Genomic DNA, 15,527 nt, shown 5'->3' with positions numbered 1-15,527 from the left:
ACTGATCTGCTCTTTGGCGTCTGTCTGGCCACATAGCCTCATCTACGTCACAGCGTATGTCTTCCCTTGCAAGGCAGCGTGGGAAATATCTCCTTGCGTGTCGACACCACCCTTGACAGGATTCCGCAGAGATGTCCCGACAGCCAGCATTCATTGCGTCCAAAAGGGGCATTCTGTCATGAGGATGATGGTCATAAACCTTCCATCTCCAGGCAGAGAAGAACTCCTCAATGGGGTTTAGAAATGGGGAGTATGGAGGGAGGAACTCCATGGCCATGTGTGGATGAGCCTCAAACCATGCCCTCACGTCACGAGAGTGGTGGAATGCCACATTGTCCCATATGACCACGTGAACCGACCTCACTTGATCCCTCTCTTCTGGTGGCACAAGTCCGTCATACAGGACATCCAGGAAGGCAAGGACACGTTGCGTGTTATATGCTCCCATTAAAGGGATGTGAGCAAGGACGCCTTGTGTCGAGATAGCCGCACACAATGTTATGTTTCCTCCCCTTTGGCCTGGAACAAAGACTGTCGCTCTTTGCCCAATAAGGTTCCTCCCACGTCTCCTCACTTTGGAGAGGTTGAAGCCTGCTTCATCCACATATACAAAAACATGTGGTAATGCATTGCCTTCCAGCTCCATCATTCGCTAAAGAAAATGAAACAAACAGAGGACCGTTTTACATTACTGTAAGCAGTCAGACATACTAAAAATATAGGCAAGCCATCAGTGTGATTGAGGTCCTTACCTGTACATACCGGTGCCTTAACTCCTTCACACGGTCAGAGTTGCGTTCAAAAGGAACCTTATAGATCTGTTTCATTCTGAGGTGTTGCCTCTTTAACACCCGGTCAATGGTTGCAACACTTATAGACTGAATGTTACTGAAGACATCCTGGTCTGCAATTATTCTGGCCTGAATCTCCCTTAAGCGGATTTCATTGTTGGCCACAACCATATCAACAATGGCAGACTCTTGTTCTGGAGTAAAGGCCTTTCGTCTGCCACCAGAGCGGGGTGCTCTTTCAGTTCTATCAATAAATATTTGAGAATGTTATGTACTGTAATATAAAAACAGTGATCGAAACCTACATCAAAATAGAAATGCATGAAGTGCTGTAAAAAAGGGTTACAGTAGCTTACCTATTTTCGTGCCTGAAGATCCTAATAATGGATGCCACTGTTGATCTCGGTATATTGGGCTGAACCCTTTGGCCAGCCTCACTGAGGGACATGCCATGGTTTATGACGTGGTCCACAATAGTTGCACGGGTGTTGTCCGAAACTACTGTTCGCATTGGTCCCCTTTCAACTCTTCCACCACGCATACGTACAGCCCTCCCTCTTCCTCTCTGAACATGAGGGTTCCCTCTTCCTCTCTGAACATCAGCTCTCCCTCTTCCTCTCTGAACATCAGCTCTCCCTCTTCCTCTCTGAACATCAGCCCTCCCTCTTCCTCGCTGAACAACAGGGTTCCTTCTTCCTCTCAGAGCTCCTCTACCTACTCGATCAGCCATTTTGTTTACACAAACATCTTACTGAAGTGAGGGAGGTCTTTTATAGGATTCTCACTAATTACAATTACTATAGGAAATTCATTGATGTCAGCTGTGAGCAATTCATTTACATGGAAGTGAAGTACTCAATTCACCCCAATACAAAAAAAAACATTTCTCAATGTGCAAAAAGGAAAAGACCACAATTACTGACTGTAAAAATGTTGTATCAGCTATAGCTAATCCTCCCCATATGAACATCTCAAAGACCTATGCAAGTCATATCAACACTATTATAGCTTTACCGGCACCATTTAAAAAAATATTTTAAGTACAGTCATGCAAATTCTATCATGTAAATGTTTTCAATGTAACATCATTACTGTAAGGTATACAGTACATTCCATGGAGTTACCTTTTTCAATGGGGTGATTGACTGATAACAAGTGTTAATATTTTGCACATCAAGTGTCAATTAGTGTAGCTATGGTCTAAGTTTATGAGGAAGTGTTATCCACTGTGAGAAGATTATTTGTTGTTTTGTAGACATGAGTTACACAACAGATTTTTGATCTTTGTGTAGAGAATTGTAACTTCAGTTAGAGAATTGTGTGATCTGTTTTGCAAAACACTGCTTAGCATCTGCATTTTGTGTGATATCAATGAGAAATGGTATACTGTTGTAGAGAAATGGTTTTCTGTTTCGATGGCTGTGCTGTTGGTTTGATGAAAGGAATTTTGATTCTAAATAGTGGGTTTAGCGATTGAGAAAAACTGTAATGAACGAAAGACCGGCAGTTTAATGCGTTTAAATATGCCTTATTATCTTATAAAATTGTAAGGACGGACATTTTTACGACCCTTTCCGTCAAAATGATGGACAACTATAACGTCTAGAGTCCTTTCTTGGTTAAATATCACTGGTCAAATGACGGTTTGGCGGCGGAGTAGGAAGTGTATTGTGTGTGTGTGTGTGTGTGTGTGTGTGTGTGTGTGTGTGTGTGTGTGTGTGTGTGTGTGTGTGTGTGTGTGTGTGTGTGTGTGTGTGTGTGTGTGTGTGTGTGTGTGTGTGTGTGTGTGTGTGTGTGTGTGTCAGTGAGCAAAGGAAAGACTTGTCTTGTCTTAGCGGTTTAAATCCCCTCTGAGACGGAGAGTGAAACACGCTCCGAGAGTTTTATGTATTGTTGCGAAAGCTGCTTTTTTATGGAGTTAAGCAGTGGTGAGCACCCCCGAGGGTTCCTCCATCGCCATGCCAACAGGTATTAGAATCCACAGGCTGAGGGTCACTGACAGACCTACAGAGAAACACTATCTGTTTGAGGAGGATTAGCTAATTACACATTCAACTAAATTATGTAAATGACATTAGAACTGGTGAAATAAAACACTCAATAAAAAAAACAATAAATCCGAAAACAGATGTACTGCTAAAGCTAGAAGTTGAATGCAAATTCAATTAGAGCACACAGAATTATGCAAATGTCAATACCTATCAAGTTCATATCATTTAAAACTGCATTAGTAACATTTGCACTTCATGATAAATGATTGACTTAATCTGCCACAGCATGCTGCAACTAATAATACATAATAAAGTACATTTATATTAGAGGTTGTGTTTTTTACTGAAATACTTTTTTCTCAGAGGCTTCATCTATATGTGTATCCAACACCCTGCGTGTATTCTGACGTCTCACATAAGTCAGTGGTAAATTGGGTGATCCAATGTATGATGATCATGTTTATAATGCATTATCAAAAAAACTAATGCAAAATGATTCTTATATTTGGTATGATTAACGTAAAGGCAATATGAATATCTATGAGTGTAGTTTAGTATATTAAAGTATAGTCAAATGTATAGCAGACTATAGTCAAGTGAAGTATCTAATTATTAAGTATAGTATAGTATAGTATAGGGATGTAACGATATATCGAATATCGCGGTAAATAAATGTCTCAATATCGTCGTGAGACTGACAAAATATACCGCGATTTAAAAAAAAAAAAATGTTAAACCTTTATTCAACCAGATGGTCCCGTTGAGATCATCGATCTCTTTTTCAAGGGAGACCTGTCCAACATGGCAGCAAGTAGGTTACAACATGAACATAAATCAACAGATAGCACAAAAGGACATGGTATTTACACGGTGAAAGCAATTCTAGAACCCTGAAGGCAAGAGAGACTGAAAAGAGTCAAGGGAAGCTTATAAAAGTTAACAGCATTTAATTACACAAAATATGCGGTGGTGTACAAAATGAAATGTGCGAGTGGAGGCGCTCTCCACATCCGACCGGTCAGTTCAGGTCAGGGGGTCGAAGAGATCAATTCTTGGCTTGCTCTTCCTGTTGTCATCTGAGGTCTTCTCCTATTGGCCGGCGTTGTCGGGGGGCGGGTCCAATGCAATTCCTGCCTTTTTCTGTAGCTAAATTGCATCATTCTAGCGTCTGTGGTTATTTAAAAATTCCCTGCTACACATTATTCAGCGTCAATAAATGAGTGCTAATCCCAGTGTGCTCAGTGTACAACATCACATGTCATTTCACCTTGGTTCAAGGTTTGAAATCGTATGATTCCGCCAGATGCTAAATGCTAACCGGAAGTGACGAATTTTCAGAATAAAAGTGTTAAGCTAATAGTGAGAACTTCCGGTTTTTCAGAATAAAACTGATTTAAATCAAATAGTGTATTTAATTCAAATTACGCCATATCAACATTGATTTTAATTTCTAACAACGGCTACATGTACATACCTAGAGACATTGACAAGTACCAACAGTATATTTATATCTCGCCCTGTCAATAAGCCTCACCTTCTTGGCAACAACTGTATTGTTTTTGAAGTGGTGGAGAGACAATGCACAGTTTGACCCACTGCTGTCACCCATGGCCAAAGCATATCTCTCTGTCCCAGCAACATCAGTACCAAGCAAGAGAGTTTTTTCCACAGCAGGGGATATTGTAAACGCCCAAACATCCCAGCTTCTACCTGGAAATGTGGACATGCTCATATTCCTAAAAGATAACCTAGATGATGCTGAGTGAGTGAGTTAGAGTTGAGTTACTTGAAAAACTAAAGTGAAACTTGATTTATTCTATTGCAGGGTCTGATTATTATATTGTTGATACTTTAAAATACTACTATCCTACTAAAATGCTGTACAAATCAGATGTATTATTTAATAAAGAAAAAAAATTCAAGTAAAAAAAAATTACCAAAAAAATACACTTTTTTTTTCTTTATTTTTCAATATCGCGATATTATCGTACAGTGAGTTTTTGTTATCGTTACATCCCTAGTATATGATAAGGTATAATAAAGTAAAGTATAGCATGATAAAGTATAGTGTTGTATAATACAGTATAGTTGAGTATAGTTATATTTCAGTATATATGTTTATAATGCATTATGAACATACTTATAATCTGCTTAAGGCACTGTGTTATTATAGTAAGCACAATATTAATAATACTTTATGACCATAAAACACATTATAAGCATTTTATAAATCAATATTAGGACAAATGGAAATGTATTAAAATCAACTTTAAATCATCACACATGTACACAGCACACACAGTGACATAAACACTGGATTAAAAGCAACAAATGACCAGTTACAGCAACTTATATTCACATTTAAAAAGGGCATAATGCCTATGAGGATTATAAAAACACCCGAACCTCTCCAGTGAGGGACGATTGACCTTTTTCATGGCAGACATTTTGATTTGTTGTTGGACAGGTGGAACTCGTTTTAGTAGCGATGGCTCACGGCTCCAATCAGCTGCGATCGTTAATGTTATTAATAACACCTGTGCTCTTTCTGTTACAACTCAATGTGTCTGCTGTGAATGAAGTCAATTTTGAAGTCTTATCAAGATACCTGACCGGAGTGCAACATGCTTTATTTGGTATGAATTATGCAGAGGCATTATGAACATGAGTGTAACTGTAATGTATCGCTATAAGTAGATTATAATGCGTTATAAGTATGGTAAATGGATTATAAACATATTCAGTTTAACTCTTTGCTGGACACAAAATCTCTGAGACTGTTTTACCAAAATAATTACCCACAAAAAAGGGGATGTGGTTATTGACATGTGTTTTTTAACTTATATTGCTTTTCTATAATAATAATAATAATAATAATAATAATAATAATAATAATAATAATAATAATAATAATAATAATAATAATAATAATACATGACACTTATATAGAGCTTTTCTAAAAACTCAAAGTTTGTGTGTGTTTCCAAGTAAGAAATATAATAAGTGTGTTCTTATTATTATTTAGATTCATAATTTGATAAATGAATTAATGATGGAAAATGATTTATATTGCCATGGTGAATATCTTTTGATGAAATGATTGTTCATTTTCAAATCGTAAATATGATCTGTTTCCTTGTACCTTCCGGTGTTTATTTAAGTGAGGTAATTGAGGACAGCCGCGGTGCTATGAGGCCTGATGAGATGGGGAGCGGAACAGTTTTTCGACCGCAAATTGTAAACAGAAATTAGTGTTGCAAATTGGACTGCAAAGCATAGTTTATATAGGAAAGTATATCGCCGAAATATTGATTTAGATTTTTTATTTTGAGACTATTTAAGTCAATACCTTTTTGTTAATAAATTACATTTTTTGACTGAAAACCTTCAGCTGCTTATTGCTTTGGATTGCGTGTCGTCAACCCCGCTCTAAATAGTGGCAAAAGGAAACCTTGGATGCCATTACAAAGTGAGAGAACATATTCTTCATTGCTTCACTACATAAGGCGACCCTGTGCCACTTATTTAAACAAAAAGGGTTCCAAAAAGGCAGGCAACCAAAATACCGTGAGAGTGTATTTTGTTATTTATGAGAAAGCAGTTCAGGACGTGGGTAACTGTATTTCAGACTTCAAAGCAGAAGTAAAAGCTTACAAGGAGTGTGTGCAGACTGTAGCAGCAGATTCCCAGAGGGGGAACTGTGACTGAGGACGAGGTCACTATTAAACATATTTGTTGGCTTCAGAAGATTTCAGTGTTCATGCACACAATGTTTGGAGCAGTTTGAGGCTCATTTTCGGCCTTTTTTGGACCTTTTAGCAGCAAATACCCAAGACTTTAATGGTGTGTCTTGAGGCTGTGTGTGTGTGTGTGTGTGTGTGTGTGTGTGTGTGTGTGTGTGTGTGTGTGTGTGTGTGTGTGTGTGTGTGTGTGTGTGTGTGTGTGTGTGTGTGTGTGTGTGTGTGTGTGTGTGTGTGTGTGTGTGTGTGTGTGTGTGTGTGTGTGTGTGTGTGTGTGACAGCAGGTGTTTTTCAGGGAGTCTTCCTGTGAACGGTGGTCTTTGAAGGTCACAGCCGGCTGAATGGTGAGAGGCTGAAGCATTTAAGGGATTTGAAACGAACTATCACTCCAGGAATAACCGCTCTGATACCGGGCAACACGGGGGTCAGCGGCTCAGTGGTTTCAAGAATGAGCTCGTGATGTCAAAATGTCACCAGTGCAAAGATTCAAAGCACTTGGATGCATGCAACTCAAAAGGAAATGATGTCATATTACATGGAATAAAGAGAGAGAGAAGGACAATGAGCTAAAGTGCTTTTAAGAGACCTTCGTCCCACTGAGAACAGCAGGGAAATCCCAGCTGGAAGTGACTAAATGAAATGAAACGAAGTCATAACAAAGAAAAAAAAAAACACTATTACTTTTATTCAAAGCGACTTACATACTCAATACTGTGGACAATCCCCACAGGAGCATTTTGGGGTGTAGTGTCTCAGGGACACAACGACATGCTGACTGCAGTGGGACTCGAACTTGCATAGCGCACTATGCACTGAGCCACAGCCTCCCTAATATATAGTTAGTATAGTATAAAATATTATAGGGTAGTACAGTATAGTCCAGTATAGTATTATAGTATAGTATCGACAGTACAGTATAGAATATTATAGTATAGTATACAGTGTAATAATATAGTATATTATATAATATTATGGAATAGTATGGTATAGAATAGTAGTATAGAGTGTAATATAGTATAGTATAGAATATTCAAATTTAATACCTGTATTTTATTATGTGTATTATCTTTTTGTCCAATGATATACATCTTTCTTCTGTTGATATGTACTTACAGTACCATACCTATATAAGGCATATTTATATATTTTATTTTTCAAAATACCAAACAGATCATGCATTTTAGCCATTCCTCATTTCGCTCAATTTAACACTGTCTTTGCATGGGCTGATTATGTGAGAACAGCACCATCTACAGGCCTGGCATATGTACTACAGCGTCTCCAGCGCTTTGGAACGGCAATGTCCGTGGCTGTCTCCTCCTGATTGGTGGAGTTGGCCCAATAGCCGTAGCGCCACTTCTGTGACGTCATAGAAGTGTTCAAATCTGGATCAGTCTGTATCAGATCCGTTGCAGCCCCTTTTTAAGAGATTTGGGTATGGAGGAAAATAGAGAGGGTTGTGTTTTCTGACACCTGGTGAGTTCCCTGGAACACCGGGGACACATATTCATGTATACAAGACGTACAAAAGTGCATTTTGCATGAAAGGTCACCTTTAAATATTCTATTTTAATTATATGTTTAACTCACGGGTAATGCCCTGTTTAGCTGCTGTGACAAAAAAACATCTCCCTTTTTTAGGATGAATAAAGTATATATATAATTCATACTGTTTACCTCTACTGATTTGGCTTCATATTCATAGACTTTGTCTTCATCGTATTGTCAAAACACTGCATATTAGATCCTGTAAAATGTTGATTAATCACCAGCTTAAGATTCAGGAAGTAGACCAATTAAACATCTTCACATGAACGTCTGGAGGACAATTTAGAGTAGCCAGCGCAGGGCACAAAGCATTTAAAGACGAGCCACTTTCTGTCCCTGTCTTTGTTCTCACTGACATACCAGAGGAAACTGGTAAAAAAAATTCTAAATGCCATCCCAATTATCACAGATGTTGTGTTGAAATATAAAAAATAAACCCAAATACCAAGGCCTAGAGGTCTGCTATCGAGGCACCCGTTCATATTTATCTTCGGCTCTGAAGCAGGGCTGGAGAGGGGCCGACAGCCAGTCAGAGTGTGTGTGAGAGTCACCATGAGTCACATCTGACACACACACACACACACACACACACACACACACACACACACACAGCAGGGAAGTACGATTTGCTGACTTCCAAGAATATACTCCTTCTAGAAATACTTGTAATAGTGGTAGAAAATGGACATTGTTTGCTTCTAAAGTGTTGCAATTAAACAGCTAGTAGGACTATCTTCAGTGCTGGTGCCACCGTTATATTCTTTTCCTTATTGTGTGATACGTACTAAAGATTCAAAACAGTGTATTTATCTGTATCATGTGAAACCCCATTGGCTCCTCCCCACGGGTGTTTTCTCTTCATCTCTCTGATTGGACCTCTTCTCAGGACAGAGTGTTCGGACTGTGATTGAAACTCATCCTGTGTTTCAGCTGGTGTGGCAGGACACAGAACTTCACAGATGGTGCATGAGCTACAGAGTCTCTGAGAAATATTATACCCCGTACGACGGACTAAAATGACTCACAATGCATCAATCGATGGTCCCTAAATGAGACTAAATACCATAATATTATGTGCAAAGATGTGCAAAGACTGCAGATTTAAGTTTTTCTTCCATTGGTGGCACTTTGCTTTACAAAGAGTTCCCTTTATAATGAATAGTATATTTATTCGTTGTCTATAGCGCACGTGTTAAGAAGACCTCAAATTAAATCGTGGGGGCATACTTGTAAACCCTCTCGATTTTCGCGGGAGACTCCCGATTTCATTGCCCTCTCCCGGTTTCCTCCCGGGGTCATATTTCTCCCGCATTTCTCCCGATTTCTGACAAAATCAGATTTACTCAGGACTGTTTGTTTCCACTCGGACTTTAATACAGCTAGACCATTGTTTGGTTTCCATGGTAACACGTCTCTTTAGTAGCGCGCAACTCAAAGTCTGAGAGGGTGAGGAAGATAGTCACAGAAAACTGAACAAGAATCGACAACTCTACTCTCTGTGCTCTCTCCTTTCCTGAAAAAAAAGGTCCAGCCCACACATATGCTCATGTGCACATGTGCTACAGGCCGCAAGGCATTGCACTTAGAACTACAATAAGCATGTTAATGTTAATCTAATACAGCTCCGGCGATCCACTAGCACCCCCCCCCCCCCCCCCAGCCCCCCCCCCCCCCCCCACCACCTTTTTGAAATGCTCCCGGGAGGGTGGATATGTATTGGGGTGATCAATTCCCCTATTCTCATCTCCTGTTATTGATGTAACCCTGGACGATATATATTGTCTCGATAAAACTCTGCTGTAGCAGCCTGCTCTGCACAGTTAAAAGCACCTTCTACCAGAAACAATATATCTGGAGTCATTAAAATAGCGCTTCACTGTGCATGGAATCACACAATTACACACCATAAAGAAGTGTTAGCTATACTTGGAATAAAAGACGAAGGTGGGGAAATGAAGGAGAGGAATAGCAGAGTCACATACGGTATGTGCTCCAGTGTCTGCGGGAACATAATTTTTAAGAGAAAGGGTTGCATGGTGAGCATGTCGACCCTCCTCCATTGTCCATTATATTATAAGTGTGTGTTTTTGGAGAGGTAAAGCTAATCAATAGTTTAAAGTCCAAGCCACAACCGTCCTTCAATTTGTGTGCCTGCTTTCTACTCCTGTAACTTTATGTTTCATTCTCCCTTCTTTCTCTTCCCTTTCGCGCTGCATTACTACGGCCAGCTTCACAGAAAAAAGAGCAATAATTCAGAGAGGGAATGAAAGGAAGGAGGGAGGGAGGGAGAGAGAGATGAAAAAGTGTGAAAAAGTCAAAGAGAAGCGAAGAGATGATGAAATAGTGAGACAGAGAGGAAAGGGAGCCCTGGAGAGAGGGAGAGAGCGATGAAGGGAGGTGAAGGGAGATAAAATGAGGGTCGCACTCCTCTCTCCTGTGTCAGACCTGTGATTATTACAAAATACACCTCTCTCATTTTTATCCCATCTCTGTCGTCTTCTTTTTTTACTCTCTTTTCTCTCACACATCCCACATGCATAATTCAAGCTGAGATTCCAGCGTAATGGGCGTGGCCATTACAAATACATGTTTTCACCATTTACCGCTGCCTTACCTCGGAGGAGCAACGCTAGAGGCGAGGGCAGCGAGGGCAGCGGGCGCAGAGAGGGCGAGGGGCGGGAGGGGAGAGAGAGAGAGGAGGAGGAGGGAAGATGAAGAGGCTGGAGTCAAAACGTCAGAGGCAGAGGGAATGGAGAAAGAATAAAAAGGGATGGTTATATCACACTTTCATTCTGGACCTACTCGCTTTATAGTCCGTTCACTTTAATGAAAGCCCGTAGGACATAAGCATGCAGTTCTTTTTTCAGGTGCGCTCAGTGTGTTAGCCAATAGGAACGCTGCGTTTGGAAGTCCTTATTCTAGATGTGCTGCAGCAAGGCTTTTAAAGACGCTGATTGGATCCATTTTAAACACTTTGATATAGAAAATGAATATCATATCCGGGGTGTCACTGAGAGTCCAATCAGATACTGAAACCCCGCACACTTAAATGAAATGTAATCGGAATTCCCATATGTGTTCGTCCAAAAAACAGGTGCTATATTGTGACAGACAAAATGAGTGTTAATATTATTCTGAATTAAGCACTGTGTCGCCGGACTACAAAGTGTATTCTACGGATATACACAAATATATTGTTTTGGTACAACTTACAAAAATCACACCATGATCATATTAATATATTGTTCAACGGTAATACAAGTAATTATGCCAAAATGATCTTACAACCGTTTTTGCTGTCTAAACACTGCGTGGTCTTACTGAAATGTGATCATTTACTCATGTATGGCCTTACGTTACTTACGAGTATTTCCATTTGACGCTCCATTTGTACTTCCTTACATTTATTTAACACTCAGAACAACTGGCTATATTATGCTGTACTGTCCTATTATAACCCGTTTTTAAAAACTAACTGAAATTGTTTCCACATTGACAAACAACAGCATTATGGTATTTTTAAGCTGTTCTAAAATACTATAAAACATTGAAAAGAGCTATTCTGCATATTTATTTCATATACTTTAAGTGACATTTGCTGATAATACTAGTAAGTAACAGTTCAAATGCAGAACTTCTACTTCTGACAGAGTATATAAAGACTGAAGAAGTTCTACTAGAAAAGTTACGAGTCTGAGTACTTCTTCCGCGTCTGTGTGACACTGATGAAGAGGAGGAGAGACAATGTTGAATCCATAAGAGGGTTGGAGAGAATTGAAGGGGGAGAGAGACTTCGTAATGCGAGGCAATGAAAGCGGATTAAAGGAAATAAAGAGAAAATGCTTTCTGTCTTTCTCCTCCTTGACCCCCAGCTTAGGGGGGTAATTGGCAAAACCCTGCAAGTAATATACTCTCAGTCTCCTTCTCACAAACACACACAACTAATAACTAATACTCCCAGCTCCCAGTAAACCAATCATAGTGTCAATAAGCAATCAATTATATCGATCACTGTAATTGTATTACACTAACAAATAGAGGGGATAGAAATGCATTGTGTGTGTGTGTGTGTGTGAGTGTGTGTGTGTGTGTGTGTGTGTGTGTGTGTGTGTGTGTGTGTGTGTGTGTGTGTGTGTGTTGGTCTGTCTTTCCGTGTGTGTGTGTGGGTGTGGGTGCGTGCGTGAGTGTGTGAGCACGCGTGTGTGTATGTGAGCGTGTGTGAGCATGTGTGTGAGCATGTGTGTGAGCATGTGTGTGGGTGTGTGTGTGTGTGCGTGCGTGGGTTTGAGCATGTGTGTGAACATGTGTGTGAGCATGTGTGTGAACATGTGTGTGAGCGTGTGTGTGTGTGTGTGTGTGTGTGTGTGTATGTGTGAGCATGTGTGTGTGAGCATGTGTGTGTGTGTGTGTGTGTGTGTGTGTGTGTGTGTGTGTGTGTGTGTGTGTGTGTGTGTGTGTGTGTGTGTGTGAGCATGTAAAGGAGAAAACGAGAGAGAAAGGGTGTCATATCAAGCATATGTCATGTTCTATATACGTCTCAAAAGGAGGACATCTATTTTAAACACACGAGCTCAGATCCTGTCAATGTTCCTTCAAAGATATGGTTTGTATCGCAGGAGGACCCAGACTGTTCTGCTAATGTTCTTTCCATGTCTTCTCGCCTCCTTTCATAAATAATACGCTGCTGCTATTAACATGGTCAGAAGAAGGCTGCAGGAGACGGAGAAGAAGCTGGATTGAGGCATGCCAAGAGCAGGAACGTGGAAGGGATGTGGAAATGCCAAACACTTAACCTCGTTGTTCTTTTATCCTCCCACCTATTCTCTCAGATCTACTTTAACATCGCTGTGAGATTTTTAAAAAAAAACACCTCCTCTTTCTCTGGAGTCCTCCGCTGCTTCTTCACTGAACTCTCTTCCTCTGGTGATTACCATTTTACTGCCTCCCATCTCCTTATCCATCACCTTTACAGCCCGGCTTCTTTCTGTCTATCACTTTTTACTGGCCCCATCCTTCTCTTTTAGGGGAAGGGAAAAGAAGCAGAGGCACATGAAACATGGAATATGGATGAGAGGCAACAAGATAATAACGGAGGGAAAACACATTAGGAGGTGAATGTGAGGAAAATAAAAATAACAGGAGATTTTCTTTCCTTGTTTTATATCTGCTTATTTCATTGACAAACATTATGAAGATATCCGCTGTTCATGTCTCCATATCAAACATACACATGGTATCATCCATTGAGTTTAGCTTGTTATCTATGACTTATCAGAAATGGTTATTAATAGGGGCTCTATTATGCTCCTTTAAATGTCCCATGTCATGGCCATTTCCACTGATCATAATTCCATTGTTGAGGTCTACTAGAATAGATTTATATTGTGCAATTTTCCAAACTCACATTGGTTTCTCATACAGCATCTCTTTAAACTACGTGTATTATTCACTGAATTTCACTCTCTGCCTTTAACGGCTCGTTGTAGCTCCAATAGCTCCAGCCCCCACCCTCCCTGTGAGCACAGTGTGCTCTGATTGGTCGGGACGTTGTGAATCGCGCTGAGCTCCGTGGAGGTGTTGTTTCCTTGTTTAGCGATACACAGCGAAACACACCCAAACTCACCTTGAGCACACACAAAGTCACAACCGAAGTAAAAACAATAAGTGTGGCTTGATATTGAGTTAGAAAAATGTTGATAAACGCTGTGAGAATGGGTCTGCAGAGAGAATGGTTCTGCAGAGAGAATTTCGCCGCGATCCCAACTGTCTGTTATCAGCCTGCAGCCAGGGAGGAGAGATCAGCAGAGCTGCATGCACTGAGTGTGTGTGTGAGGAAGTCCGTGGATTGGTCAATTTGGACCAATCAGCGGGGGCTTAACGTAACGGCTCCGCGGACGTAACGTAACGGCTCCACGGATTGGTCCATTTAGTTCCGGGTAACCTTTGACATCATGATTTACCCGCAAGAATCAATGGACAGTGACGTATCTCCAACGAGGCGTTTTGGGGAGGTCTTTTCTATGTTAGTTTTACTCGCTACAGGGTGTACTTTGAGGGTTTTGACTCTGCAGACCGTTTACATGCATAAAAAACCTTCATAACACACAAGGGGACGGGTAATAACCGGAAAAGCATGACATGGGAGCTTTAAGTCATCAAACAACACCTATTTTATCCTATTATTCAACGATTGTGAGATAAGTAACACCATTCACGTTATCTACGTTTTACACAACCCTTTAAATGGTCAGCATGTCATTTAAAGGGGTCATATTATGCTCCTTTCAGCTTCATATGAGTATTTAGTGTCTCTGAGACTTTGATGTTCAAAAAGCTCTTCAAGATTGAATCCGCTCCCTCAAGAGTTTCCGACAAATCTTTCTTCTTCGTGTGTGTCACTTTCTCTCATTTTTATTTAGAGAAAGATACTGTATATTGGAATATACGTTTCAGAGTGTTATTGTGTTAACTTCCCAGTCTTCTACAGTCACTCAACATAATATAATATAATGCTTCTTGAAAGAAAAGGTGGTCTTTACGGAAGAGGATTAGGGCCACATGATTTTTTTTTTTGGGAGGATTTGAAAAAAAAACGTTTTTTTTATGCTCTGAGAAAAAAGTCAGAATTTTTTACTTTAATCTCAGAATTCTGACTTTTTTCAAAGAATTCTGACTTTAATCTCAGAATTCTGACTTTTTTCAAAGAATTCTGACTTTAATCTCAGAATTCTTACTTTTTTCTCACTTTAAAGTCAGAATTTTTTTTCTCCCAAAAGAAATATTTTTTTCAAATCCTCCCAAAACAAATAATAATGTGGCCCTAATCCTCTTCCCTAGGTCTTAATAAAGCTTTTGTAACTATTTTCCCCACACTCAGAAATCTAAAAAGTGAATCGAGCTGCTGTGTTTTTTTCATGTTGACTTCCTGTATACACCCCACGAAGAGACTTGAGAAATAAGCCATGAATCTCTTGTCATTTAACTTTAAAGAATTTATAAGAGACACAGTTTGAACTTTAATGAACTTTGACTCCTCCCAAGAGGCTCCGCACCAACGTGATGAACTTATCACCTCCGTGTTCATTCTCTCACTCATGGTAGCAAACACAAAAAGCTCATATAAAGCAATATAACAATTAAGCAACCGCACCGATCAATAACACCAGCAAGCGTCCAATCAGATCGCCTGTGATAGCCAAAGCAGAACAGGAAGCAGTCGTCCAGCACATATTGGTTTGTCCTTATTTCAACAATATCAAATGTGGTGGTATACAATTTAACACGTCTCAAAAAAAAGACAAACACATGAAGCAGTCACAACGGAAAGCAAATACACCGTTTCCCCATTTCATCCATGGCAATTTTCAGCCTGACACCATATTTCACACCTGTACAGCTGCATGTGTGTGTGTGTGTGTGTGTGTGTGTGTGTGTGTGTGTGTGTGTGTGTGTGTGTG

At 40.0% G+C, this 15,527-nt stretch overlaps 2 protein-coding genes across 9 annotated transcripts in view; both read right to left on the bottom strand.

Annotated features, from left to right (window-relative positions):
- The window catches only part of LOC307021758 (uncharacterized protein), a 2,931-nt gene extending 655 nt beyond the window's left edge, over positions 1–2,276 (bottom strand). Inside the window, exons 1-3 of the mRNA XM_079654173.1 lie at positions 1,148–2,276; positions 753–1,035; positions 1–652 (exon numbers count right to left, since the gene is read on the bottom strand). The exon at positions 1–652 is cut by the window's left edge and continues 655 nt beyond it. Of these exons, the coding sequence (XP_079510299.1) occupies positions 1–652; positions 753–1,035; positions 1,148–1,521 (1,309 nt within the window). The 5' untranslated portion in view covers positions 1,522–2,276. The remainder of the gene's footprint in view (positions 653–752; positions 1,036–1,147) is intronic.
- Positions 1–15,527, bottom strand: part of grm8a (glutamate receptor, metabotropic 8a) — a 330,926-nt gene that overhangs the window by 299,803 nt on the left and 15,596 nt on the right. The window lies entirely within an intron of this gene.

This window comes from Notothenia rossii (assembly GCF_949606895.1).
Source record: "Notothenia rossii genome assembly, chromosome: 10".
Lineage (NCBI taxonomy): Eukaryota > Metazoa > Chordata > Actinopteri > Perciformes > Nototheniidae > Notothenia > Notothenia rossii.
The sequence above is the reverse complement of the archived record's forward strand: the minus strand, read 5'-3'. Positions and strand labels throughout refer to the sequence as shown.